Source organism: Equus caballus, chromosome 10 (assembly GCF_041296265.1).
Source record: "Equus caballus isolate H_3958 breed thoroughbred chromosome 10, TB-T2T, whole genome shotgun sequence".
Classification (NCBI taxonomy): domain Eukaryota; kingdom Metazoa; phylum Chordata; class Mammalia; order Perissodactyla; family Equidae; genus Equus; species Equus caballus.
Genome location: NC_091693.1, coordinates 82,328,636 through 82,341,939, shown reverse-complemented (window position 1 = coordinate 82,341,939; position 13,304 = coordinate 82,328,636). Strand labels below are relative to the sequence as shown.

Here is a 13,304-nt window from a genome sequence, read left to right as displayed (position 1 = left end):
GTTTATTCAAGTGCATGGCATTATATTCTTCTTTCATGGCTTCATGTAAAGAATTATGATCATTGGTCTTGAATTAACATCACTGACCAAGTATCACGGATTATAATGTTTGTCTTCTACCTTTGGTGTTTTGCGTATATGTTTGTAACAATGAGAATCAGAAAGTTTAATCATATTTAATTTTTAGGATTGTTAAATATTCCTGAGGTCATTTTGGTTGTCTTTATGTGAAGAGCTCAATGCCTTAAAAATATAGGGTGTTATTTTTTTCTTCAATAATTCATAAACTCTGAGTTTGTTGTCTACAGATTACATAATTGATTATAGATGAATAATGTGTGAAATATTCTTTATCTTCCTTATCTATCCCTGGAGCATGACTGTAAAGCCTGACAGTCATAGAAGCTCAAGGATTTCTTCTTATCGATATCTATAAATAACAGTTTACTGCTTTCCTGTGCAAGAATAATGCACTCTCCTGCTGTTCACAGAGCTGCCCTTTCAGTGTTTTCCAGATGTGTCATGTCAAGCACTTAACTTTCCATTGAGCTGTGATCAGTGTTACAACATGGGGGCTCTGGCAGCAGGTTGAATTTCTTCTTTATGAAAAGCAGTCTGATATAAAGATCTAATATTTATAAAATCACTTTATTGCAATATAAAACATAGATATAAAAAGCTACCCCAAAATGAAAACTATGACTCAATGAATTTTCATAAAGTGCATACCACCCAGGTCAGGAAAGAGACTTGCCAGCCATTCTAGAGGCTCCTTACAAATGCTCTATCCCAGTCATAACTGGGGCATCTCCCTACCCCTGCAAATAACAATGACCATGACTCTTAGCCCGTGTATGTTTTTTTCAGTTTTTTCAACTTAGATGTATGCCCCTACACACTATAGATTGTTCTCATCTGTCTTTTTAAAACATATCTTTTAAAGTCTCTTTTAATCGGTGGGTTTGTCCTCTGTCCCTTTCTTTCCCTCACAATTTCTCTGTTGAGGAACCCAGGCCATTTGACTTGTCATTTCCTAGTCTGCATTTTACTCATCGCATACAAATACCCTTTTCTAGTTCAACATGTTCCTCTGAATTTCCTGCAAATTGGCAGCCAGAAGCAGAGTCAAGTTTGATCCTTTGGCAACACTAGAGGTGGTATTTGGTGTGATTACAGGAGGCACAAAATGTCTTGTCTTTCTTTTTGTGATCTTGGTAGCCATTGATACTTAATGCCAATATTCATTCCTGGAGGCTGTAAATTGTGATATTCTTTCTTTTGCGTTTGTTTAGTTAATGAAAAGATACTTCTCCTTGCTTACTAATTGGCTACCCAGTGACAGTTCATTAAGGAAAGGGAAGATAAATGCTCAAATCTTTGCTTTATTTGCTAGTTTTTAATATAATGAGGTGGTTTCCTATCATCCTCCAAAGGTGACTGATTCTTATTTTTTAAAATATTGTGAACTCATGGAGTTAAACATATTTGATGGACTTCATTTCAGTGCAATTATTACTATTATTAAAACTCATATTATCTCATCTTTGGCCAGTGGGAGCCTCTTCAGAGTCCTTTAGACATGATTTCAGTAGTTTTGAAGCTTTTTTGCTTTCTGGTTTTGTGAGATGTTCTAGTGTCATCTTGTGCGTTTTCTTCACCAGACCTGGCACCCTCTTTCGTTTTAGTGAGAAATTGTATTTCAGGACCATCATGTGGATGCTGAGGTGGGGTACTCATTGCTAGACCTTTTCAGTGAACAGAACTAAGAAAAACATATATATATTTAAAGATAAAATACCTATGAATTCATATTGATATTGCAAATTCAAGCCTAAAGATTTTCACTTAATATTTTCTTTGTTACGGTTTGTCAGTTATATCTTCTTTTTTCCACCCTAATATTCTTGGTTCTCCATGACGCAAGGAAAGAGAGAATTAGAATACCCCATAATTACTTATGTTTTTAAATCTCATGTGATTTTGAATGCTTGTACCACGTCTCCACTGTTAGTATATAGCCATTGTATTCTGTACTCTCTCCCACTTTGCCCTTATTTAGTGTTAATTCTATGTGTAGCTATGTTTTAATGTTCATCATCAGTCCATATGTCATGTCTTCCTAGTAATTTTAGTTGTCTGAAACTCATTGTCTAGTAGATTCCTCAGAAATAGCTCGTGGAATTAATTTCCCCTGAGTTCTTGGGTGTTGATAATAGTTTATTTGTGCCTTTGATTCTTAAGTCAGTTTTGTAGGATATAACATCTTTCATTCACATTTTCTTTCCTTGAGTAACTTAAATATGTTACATCATTTTCTTCTGGCATAAAGCCTTCCTGTCAAAGTCTGATGATAAATTTACTTTTCCTTATAAATCATCTACCTGCTTTTTCTAGCTATTGAAAGTGTTTCTTTTTTTCTTTAAAGATTCTAGTCTTATCAGAATATGTATCACTGTGGGTCCTTCTGGGTTACTATGCTCAGGTATGCAGTGTGTTCTTCTATTATGTATTTTATAACTTTTTTTAATCTTTGAAAGTTCTTTTTTTAATTAAAACTTTAGTACTTTTTCTGTTCCCTTGCTTCTGTATGGACTTCCGTTATCTCTGTTTCATCTTTGTGTGTCATTATTAGTCACTTTCTCTCAAATACTTTTTGTTCTCCCTATTTTTTAAATTAAAATGGTCTCTGTTTTTCACATTCTGTTTTGCTTAAGACATCATATGTTGAATTTATTCGCTCTTGTTAATCACAGTTTCTAAGATGATGTTTTCTTTCATTTCTAATTTTTCTTAAGTTTTGTCTCCTCCTTTATCAGTTTTATCAATTCAAATTTGTACTGTTCTTTCATGTCAGGAATAATTTTCTTAGTATATTTTAGCTTTTCTTGAAATATTAGGTTCCAGTTTTGATCTCTTTTGTGGACATATTCTTCTGACTTATTTTCATTGACGTTAGGGATCATACTCTGCTCCTTAGTCTCTGTTAAACTTAGAGTAACTTTAGATTGGATTTGACCTTGATGCTGTTAAGTTGTTTATTTTTAAGTGAAATAAGTTTTCTCAAAATTTTAAAATGAGGTGGGGTTCAGGAGAGCATTCCTGATTTCACAGAATCCCTCTTCTGTTGCTTTGAGTTACCTTTAAAAGTATGGCTGCTTGCTTTCTGGAATTTCTTTGTTTTCACCTTCATTTGGTCTGGACCTTCTCTTTCCTTACTCTCTCTTGTTGTCCTGTCTGTTTTTATGTAGCAGATTCAAAAAGAGTGAAAAACTATGCTACTGCCACCAAGTTCTCAAAATCCCCCAGATGTAATGGTTTAATACATTGGCCTCCTTGCTCTACTCAACTTCCCTCTTACTATGAATTGTGTAGTTTTATAATTGTAAACTCACATTCTTTACGTTCCCCACTTTCTCCAGTGCACTTTGAAGCAAGCAGCCAATTTGTCTTTAGCTGAAAATGATATTTAAGGTAGTGACTTCGGCCGTTCTGCCTGAGTTGCTCCACTTTCCTTGGGGTTTTCCCATGTATACATGTTATAAAGCTTTGCCTGATATTTCTCCTGTTATTTTGTCTCATGTCAATTTAATTCTTAGACCAGCCAGAAGGACCTAGATGGTAGAGGAATTGTCTTCCTCCCCTACACCATTATATTCCTTAGTTTGTCTGAAATGTTCTAAGGTAGCGAACATGTGGTCATCCAGAACTTTACCTTCTATAAATATTTGATTAGGAATACCTAACAGTGATATTTTGCATATATATATTACTACATCATGCTATGGACTAGCAGTGTCTTCTTTACCACTGGCAGTAGACTTATTAGTGGCTTTAAATCTAATCAGATTAAACAACCAGTTCCAGAAAACCCAGAACGAAACCACATCAGAAAACTCATCCTTAAAAGTCTGTTCATCTAGAACAATTTCTGGTAACAAAATCATCACTATCAGTCAGGGTTTAAATATGAAAAGCAGAACCAGTAGGATATATAAAAATATTTTTCAAGTCATGTATTGCAAGGAAATGGTTTATGTGATTGTGGGGCTGGCTAGGCAAGTCTGAAATCTATGGGGCAAACCCTTGGGAAGGGCAGGCTGGAGGATTCAGGCACAGACTGAAATTGCTGTTCACAGGTGGAATTTCTTCTACTTTGGGGAACCCTCGGCTGTGCTCTTAAGATCTTTTCAACTGATTGAACTTTCAACCCAGATTATCTAGATAATCTCCCTTCTTTGTGTCAATTGGTTATGAACTTTAATCTCATTAGCAAAATACCTTCACAGGGACACCTAGTTTAGTGTTTGATTGAATAGCTAGCAACTGTAACCTAGCCAAGTTGATAGATCAAAAGACCATCTCGGTTATCAAATGTATTACTCACTTAGATATTGTTTAATTATTGTCTTCATAATATTGATATTATCGGCATTTGCAATTAGAATGTTTGCACATTATCTCACCTAATATTCTTAGCATCCTTGTTGAATAAACAGGTCCAAATTGATACGCCCATTTTTAGAAGAAAAGTTGGAGATCTTGAGAAGTAATGAGAAATAGTGAAGCTAAAAAATACTGGTCAGGGCTGGAATGTAGATGTCAGCCCCCCCGGCCTGGTTCAGTCTCTGCTCTCTTTGTGTGGCTCCTCATATTGGTTATCTTCTCCCAACACTTCTTAGGTTAAAACTCCTTTTCTTGTTTTATAGCTAACTTTATTTTTTGTTGCAATTGAAGGAACAAAGTTAATGATCCCGATTCTAATAATTTGCTATCCTCAGCACATTTTTACCCTGCTTTATTTCAGAATTAGAATATTTGCCACCTGTCTCTTTTTGTGTGCTAAATATCATCCACCCTGTTTAATCCTTTCATTGCCAAATAGTAAATACTTTGGTGAACTTAATATTGTCATTTTCGTGTAACTTTTTCCTAGAGGAACACTATTTTCTTATGAAGTGCTTAATGTATTGAAATGAATATATAATAATTATATCAATAAATCATATATTAAATATAAATAATTATATAAATAAATAATTTCTAGTGGATGTAAATGGATGCTTTTCTCAAAATAGTAACATAGTGTTTCTAATTTTTGAAATTTCTAAATTTCTGAACCTTTATGTTTGCCCTGATACCCTTTCATGTTTCTACAATTCTTCAATTTAATTGTTCAATAATAATAAGGGTGATGATGATAGCTTTATCATCCCTGTGAGAAAGCAAAGATTTCTTATGGGAGACAGGTCTTGGTAAGGAACCCTCATGTATTTGGGATTAATTGGGTTGAATTGTGTGATTCATTCAACCTCAGGTAATTAGAGTGTGCAGGTTTACTTTGGGATTGGTTTTGGGAAAAAAAGGACAAGTCCTGACAAATCATATACAGTCCTCTTACTGCTATTCAACAGGGACCTAAATACCAAACGTACGAAAACACTGTCTTTCCACTTTCTCCAATTCTAAAAGGGTGGAGGAGCCATATATCATGATGTGCCCAGGAAAAGCAGTAAAAAATAAATAAAACAATAAATGTAATTTAAGTTTTTCTTTAAGTCCGTAGAGTGAAATAATCTCTGCAAGTGTTCTAGGTGCCACATTATTTAATTTAAAATTAAATTGGATTAATTTCTTTCCTCCAGCTTTGAGAAGAGAAGCTGAAATAAACTGTAGCATATTTTAACTGTACCATGTTAACTTTTAGGATTTCAAGCTGAAAGTAATAGAAAACCAAATGTGTTATGTCACTTAACAGGAAGTCCAAAACAAAGGGGGCTCTAGGAGATGTTGACATCATTTCAGACACTTGATCAGGAGCCTGATTCTTTCTCCTTGATGTGCATCTTCAATGTGTCAACTTTTCCCTCAGATCAGGCTCTCTTATACTGGCAAGGCAGCTCTTCTGGTTTTTAGGCATGAGAAAAAGAAAAGGTGACACATTGTGTCTTCTTTAGTAGTAAGGAAACCTTTCTAGAAATGACTTGGCCTATTCCTATGGTGTCTCATTGACCGGAATCAGGGTACACATCCGTTTTTAGACCCATCAGTGTTAATGGGAATAGGACCCACATGATTGTTCCCAACCAGTGTGTCTCAAGTTGTAATATTTTCATGCATAACCTAGGGATTGTGTTAAAAGGCAGATTTTGATTCGGTAGGTCTTAAGTGAGCTCTAGACTTTGCGTTTGTAACAATCTGAGAGGTAATCTTGATGCTACTAGTCTGTAGACCACACTCTGAATAGTAATGGGTTTAGTTAATACCCTGGTTATTATAAATGTTGAGAATTAACCAATGTTACTATTCCACTACTTTATTCTGGGAACTGAACTTGTTACATAAACGCTGCATGCACCCTGCATGATGAAGCTTACTTAGGTTAATAGAGGAGTGATAAGGCTCAGGGATTCTGTTGATTTGCCCCGGGTTATTTGGTAAGAGACAAGTCTCAGCAACTCATACTTGGAGGCAAAATAAGAAGAAAACATCAGAAGGACCCTGGGGGAAGAGGAAGAGGAATAGAAGAAAGCAAAATGCTAGGTTATAATTCCTGGAGCATATAATTTTGTGATTCATTTCTTAGTATTTCTCAGAGTTGGTGATATTTGCAATGGAGAAATCACATAATAATCTCAAAGCAGGATAAAGAACCTGGAAATGAAGACTATAAAGGCAGAAAACTATACAAACACTGCTGCATAAGAGAGAAATTTACCATTACTTCTTATTTCCTTCTTTGTGCTCCTGCCTACTCTGCTAAATTGATAGCTTCTTGTCAGCAAAGACCTATTATTTTGGATTATAAAAGAAAAAGTTATCATTTTTTCTGACTTCTGAAATGTACATGTCATCAATTGCTACTTTTAACTGTAATGCATTACTGGAAGCTAAGTAAATAAAACAATGTCTAGTATAGTGCATTATATTTTCTCATTGCTACAATGCACTGATCAAGGCCCAACAACAAATCATCAACTCATGGGACTGGACCTATGATACAAGTGAAAAACAGCTTTGATTTAGTTTAGAGGAAACACTGCTGGATTTTGTGCCCTCAAACCTAGTTTTGAGTTTTAATACTCCTACTAACAGGCTATGTATTACATTTCTAATTTTTCTGAATCCTGATTTTACAGTCTTTAAATGGAAATGACTATCATAGTGGATTTGTATGAGAGAGCTGTGACAGAACCAAGATAATAGGTAACATAACATGAGGTGCAAGGAAGTTCTTATTAAATGATCATTGATGGTAAACCTGAGTATTATGACTCTATAATATTTCTTTTTAAAGATTGGCACCTGAGCTAATATCTATTGCCAATCTTCTTTTTTTCCTTCTCCCCGAAACCCCCCAGTACATAGTTGTATATTCTAGTTGTAGGTGCTTCTGGCTCTGCTATGTGGGACACCACCTCAGCATGGCCTGATGAGCAGTGCTAAGTCTGTGCCCAGGATCTGAACAGGTGAAACCCTGGGCTGCTGAAGTAGAGTGCACAAACTTAACCACTTGGCCATGGGGCTGGCCCCTATAATAATTTTAATTGTTATTTTATTTCAAGAGATAAATAGTGCCTGTCTGCTATACTCATTAATTATATAAATAATGTATATCCTATATAAGCATATATATATTATAGGTATGTTAGTATATTAATACACACAAATGTCACATGATGTACTGTAAGCAGCTTTGTGATCTCCTGATAGGATCACCTTAAGCAGGCCCCTCAACATCTCTGAGTTGTGATACAGTTCAGAAATAGCTTGGTATAAATGATGTCTAGATGTCCTTGAGGTTCTGTGTTCATGTAGCTTCCCTTTATTATTAATTTAATTAATATGTATTATACATTTTGTTATAATAATTTTTGAAAGTCTAAGGAGGATTTGTGTAATTCTTGAAATGGTTCAAATCCTATCCTGGCAATGAATAAACAATGTAAAGTTAAAAAATCTAGGAATCTTTCAGGCTAGTGAAAACCTCTTGACATGGCTGCTTATAAAGTAAAAGGTCAGAAAGTGAGGTCTCACTGATGATGCCAATTATTGAAGAAATAGGAGATGGCATCACCTGGGCAGGTGTGCTTCCAAAGAAAACTATCACAGCACAAGAAATTGGGTGTTATGAGGTGGTAGGAAGTCTGGTGGGTCCCACTGAGGGTGGGGTGAGTTTTGGGATCACTGAAAATATTCACGGGACTGTGGTGGAGAGGATAATTTGGACTGATAGACAACTGTGATAGGAAGGAGATTTGGGCATGCTGGGCGTTGTGGAAGTTGCATAGTTGTTGAGTGGGATAGTGGAAGAGTGATCTGACAGTTAGGAAATAGGATAATGGCAGCCTTCTCCAAAGGGAGGCTCAGATAGCAGAAGAAAATGTGCCCTCCTTGGAGAAAAATTTAGAGAAAAGTGGCATTGTGAGATGAATGGCAATTAAGATGAAAAGCTGGAATAATGATTATTAAGAGGGAAATATTAAGGGTACTTAGAATCTCTTCACAAGTCAAGACGAGTTTTTGAAAGGCATGGTGTTAAAAGATGTGGATGTATGTGTGCATGTGCAAGATGACTCAGAAGGAACGGTAGGCAGCAGGAGTTGGCTGGTCTTTCAGAAGAACTGTGAAATACAAATGGTAGGGAGAAAGGTGACAGAAGGTTGAGAGCACAAACTGGAGGGGTAAATTGGAGGAAAATGAAGTGAGGGTGTGTACAGCTATACGGAGTGCCGAGTCATGGTCAGCCTTCCATTTAGAACTATTGTATGCAATGATGTGATAATTGAAAAAAATACAGTTTGAGATGTGCATGTGTAATGATTTTTTGTTTATGTGGTTTGTAGGGAAAGAATTTAGGCTGGATTTTATGAATGTATATTTAGGGCTTTTGGGTATAAGCTGCATTTTCTCTTTATTATTATCCAGGGGAATGAGCAGGGGATCTTGGTGCAAAAATCATGGAGTTGGGTGGGTAAGGAAAGAAGAGCTAACTAAACACTGAATGAGTGAAAAATTATAAAGTCATAATTGGAACTTTATGTCCTAAGGTATATATGTATTCATATGCTTACGCATACACATATATACTACATGATATGCACATATATATCATTTCAGATATGGAGAAGGCTGGCTAAAGATACTGTGGATTTTAGGATTTAAAATATTAAAGTAATAGAATGATCCCTTTATTATTTACTCCTTTAAAAAGTACAAAAGTATTCCAAAAATACAAAAAAATTATAGAAAACAACAAAATAATCACTGATGTACCCAGCACTCTGAATTAATAGAAGTCAGCATTTTGCATTTTTATCTCATATCTTAATTTTTGTTAAGGATTCTTTTTTTTTTGAGATTTAAGCATGCATACATGTATTTCAAGTTAGTGGCATGCTGGCGTTGTTCAACCTTTCTACCAGCACACTGCTGGTCCTAGTTTGCTTAGTTGAACTGCTACATTGTATTTTGTTGAATGGATACAACTCAGTTTGTTTATGCACTACTCAGGAATATTTGGATCTTTTTCATTACAAATGATGGTGAGTTCCACATTCCTGTTCGTATCTGCATGATCGTGTATGCAAGAGTGATTCACACGTAGAAAGGTAGAAGTGGAACTGTTGGGCCTTGAGGTTTATGCATCGTCAACTTTACCAGATAGTAACAAAGTAATTTCTAAAATGACTTTAGCAGTTTACACTTCCACTAGTAATTTTATGGTTTTCTTTTCTATAACTAATAGTATGAAATGATATGTCTAGTAGTGTGAAAGGTCACCAAGGGTAACCTTTAGCATTTCCCCAAGAAGAAATGAGGTTGAGGGTCATGACCAATTCTTTCTCGTAGCTGTGGCTTTTCTTTGCCTTTTGTGCTGTCTTTGACATAAAGAATTTTTAAATTTGGTTGAGGATCTCTTTTCATGGTTATTAGACATATACATTTCCTCTTTTTATAGCCTGGCTGTTTTTTGATAGGGTTATTTGTCTTTTTTCTTATTGAACTGTAGAAGGTCTTTACATAACCTGGTTATTTATCTTTTGATGGTTATTTCCATGACAAAGATCTTATCACAGTTTGTGTCTCATTTTTTTTCACTTTATTTATGATGTCTTATAACATATAGAAGTTATAAATTTTGTTATAGTTGAATTTTCAACCATTTCCTTTATAGTTTACCCTTACTGCTCTTGTGTGAGGCACCCTGATATCGTAAATATGTTTTCTGATATTTCGAATGTTGACAGATATTCTTTTAACATTTAGGTTCTTTTGATTACTTTTAAAAAATTCCATAAATTGGCTATTATTAATGTCAAAGAGATAAAAGTTTGCAAAGAACACAGAGTTTAGTTTGATCTAAATTATTCATCAGTATTTTATTGTCATCCTGTGGCTATCACGTGCTACAATTTAGAAGACTGAGATGCCTCCATCATGGTCTCATTCTTCTGGAGGGGACAAACCTGTTGGAGCCCATGCAGTAAGGTATAAGGGCTAAAAGAAGCTTGTACCTGTATATACTCTGGGAGAAGGGGGATAGTGAATCATTTACCCCAGAACCATTAACTGTCCTGTTTTGTTTGTTTTTTTAAGATTGGCACCTGAGCTAACAACTGTTGCCAATCTTTTTTTTTTTTTTTTCTGCTTTTTCTCCCCAAATCCCCCCTGTATATAGTTGTATATTTTAGTTGTGGTCCTTCTAGTTGTGGCACGTGGGATGCCGCCTCAGCGTGGCCTGCTGAGCAGTGCCATGTCCATGCCCAGGATCCGAACTGGCAAAACCCTGGGCTGCCAAAGCGGAGCGTGTGAACTTAACCACTGGACCACGGGGCCGGCCCCTGTCCTGTTTCTTCATATATGCTGTGCTAACAGCAATTTTATGGAAAACTGAGATTATGACTATAGTGTCAACACTGTGCTCCTTAAAGGATACCAGTATTTGCTTACATACTTTTCCTGATTGAATGGCAATGGTAAAAATTTGTGGGCTTACGTAGGCATTTTCCTCCTAATTTAATAACAAGAATAATTTATCACAGATGTTGGTTACTAAGATACTTTAGATTTACGGAAATGTTAAGAACCTGTTTTTTAAAGATTGCTTTCTGTTTGCAGAGACGAAATGGAGAGGATATACCAGTAGCCCAGACTAAAAACATCAATCACAGAAGATTTGCGGCTTCCTTTAGATTGCAAGAAGTGACAAAAACTGACCAGGATTTGTATCGCTGTGTAACTCAGTCAGAACGAGGTTCTGGTGTGTCCAATTTTGCTCAACTTATTGTGAGAGGTAATGTGAAGTTGCTTTCATGTCATGAAATTGCATGTCTTTAGAAGAACAAAAGCAAATCTGTAGATAATTGGATTGAGTTTTAAACCTAGTGTTCGAGTCACTAAAAAAATCATATTATTATAAAAGTTCTGGTAATATCTTAAGGTAAAATTAAGACTGTAGTTGTATGGTTCGCCAGACAAGTTTTCAGCAAGTGTTTTCCATCCAAAGGAATCCATTTTAGGAAGCTCTGATAGAACTAACCTTGTAAAACACTTTGTTCCCTATTGCTATCATCTAGTTTGCATTTTAATTTAATTTGTTTTTCCTTTTTAAAACAGTTCCCCAGATATTACATTTGTTCTTCAAAGCTTTGTGGCAATGAGGTCAATGTCAAAGTTTCTATCCCCGTGTAGACCTGTAAATTTTACCAGTATCAAAGGCCAGTGGTGGATGTTCACCAATTCTGGCCCCTGTAGAATCTTAGATGGTTAGACTTGCTAATGTTCTTTGGATACTGAGATGACTAGAGAAATTGTGAGGGATTATGACACAGTACATATCTGAGGTGAAAAGTGGAAAAATAAGTACAAGTGCACAGTGCATATTACATCATTCAGAATTTACTGAGTCTTTGTTATATTCCATAAACTGTTCTAGCCTGTGGGGATATAATTGTAAATAAAATACAAAGTCCCTGACCATGTGGAGCTTAACACTAAACTGTGTTAGGCACACTATATAGAAAGATGTGGAAAATGTATTATCAAGTCATGGTATATGTTATGAAGAAAAATAGACACACAAAATGGGGAGGACTGATATTTTAGTTAAGATGCTCTGGAAGGCCTCTCTGAGAAGGTGACAACTGAGCTGAAACATTAAAAAAATGAAGACATCAGCCATGTGAAAATTGAGGAAAAGCAGCTCTGTTGAATAGACTGTCAGGTGTCACTCAATAAGGACCCAAATGAATATAAACCAGGAAGTGTCTTCAAGGAGAAGTTTGGGAGGTCCTAAGAAAAACATCTACACTGGACTGAGACTTGTCAGAGGCACCAGGGAAGGCCTTTGTCAGTGAGTTTTCTTTGAGATAGCATTTGAAGGTGTTGGTTCACAAACTGGTCCCCATACACGGGGGGCAAGGAGACCAAAGAAAGAGGCACACCGCTCCAGGTTGGTAGGTGGCGGGTTTAATAAGCAAGGGAACTTATTGACTTACAAGGCTTGTTTTGGGCGGCCACAAGACGAGTAGATCTCTGTACCCGCCTACCACAATCTTAGAAGTTTATATAGCGGCTGTAATTGGGTTCAGTCACATATACCATCCAGATGGTTGCAACAACACCTTACTTCCTCAAGGCTACGTCTTTGGAATAGCTCCTTACTGTGGGAATGGTAGGCAGAGCGTACATTCCAAGGGCAGAGGAGGGGGTGAGAAGCCTCTGATTGCCCTGGTCCAGCTCGAGGGTCAACCAGTGGTGGTGTCCTCTTGATTATCTCTTCCAACAGAAGGTTGGGAAAAAGCTGCCCAGGTGAGGGATGTGGATGTGGGGGCAGGAGTAAGAGAAAAAACATTAGCAGGCAGAGAGCGAGGGATGTGTCAAGGCCGAGAGGCTGGAAGGAGAAAATGAGATACATTCATATTCAAGTTAATATATTTTATATTGCTTGACATCAAATGTCTTTTACATGTATTATTTCATTTTAAGATTTACTGGGTTTTAATGCTTTAACCTTCAATACTTTTAGAGAGAAGAAAATTAAAATTCAGATTATTTGATAATTGCCTAGAGCCACAAAGATCTAATAATTGAGCCAGAATTTAACCCCATGTTTCTTGACTCTCAGTGACACAGCTGTATCTCACATTAACATTATTAAGTACTGCTGTTAGCTGCTTGTAATGCTTTTTTCTTGAGAGATCCTATAGCTCATCAAAAAAAAGTTGATCTTTATAGATTGGATATGACTCTATTTTAAATAAAACTTCCCTCATGTCTCCAGAGTCAGCTCATATCACCCGCCT

General features: G+C 36.2%; 1 protein-coding gene across 13 annotated transcripts in view; it reads left to right on the top strand.

Moving 5' to 3' along the window:
• Positions 1 to 13,304, top strand: part of PTPRK (protein tyrosine phosphatase receptor type K) — a 503,420-nt gene that overhangs the window by 266,424 nt on the left and 223,692 nt on the right. For all 13 annotated transcript variants that reach the window (XM_023651053.2, XM_023651052.2, XM_023651049.2 and 10 more), the window contains exon 6: positions 11,119 to 11,293. In XM_023651053.2, the coding sequence (XP_023506821.1) occupies positions 11,119 to 11,293 (175 nt within the window). The remainder of the gene's footprint in view (positions 1 to 11,118; positions 11,294 to 13,304) is intronic.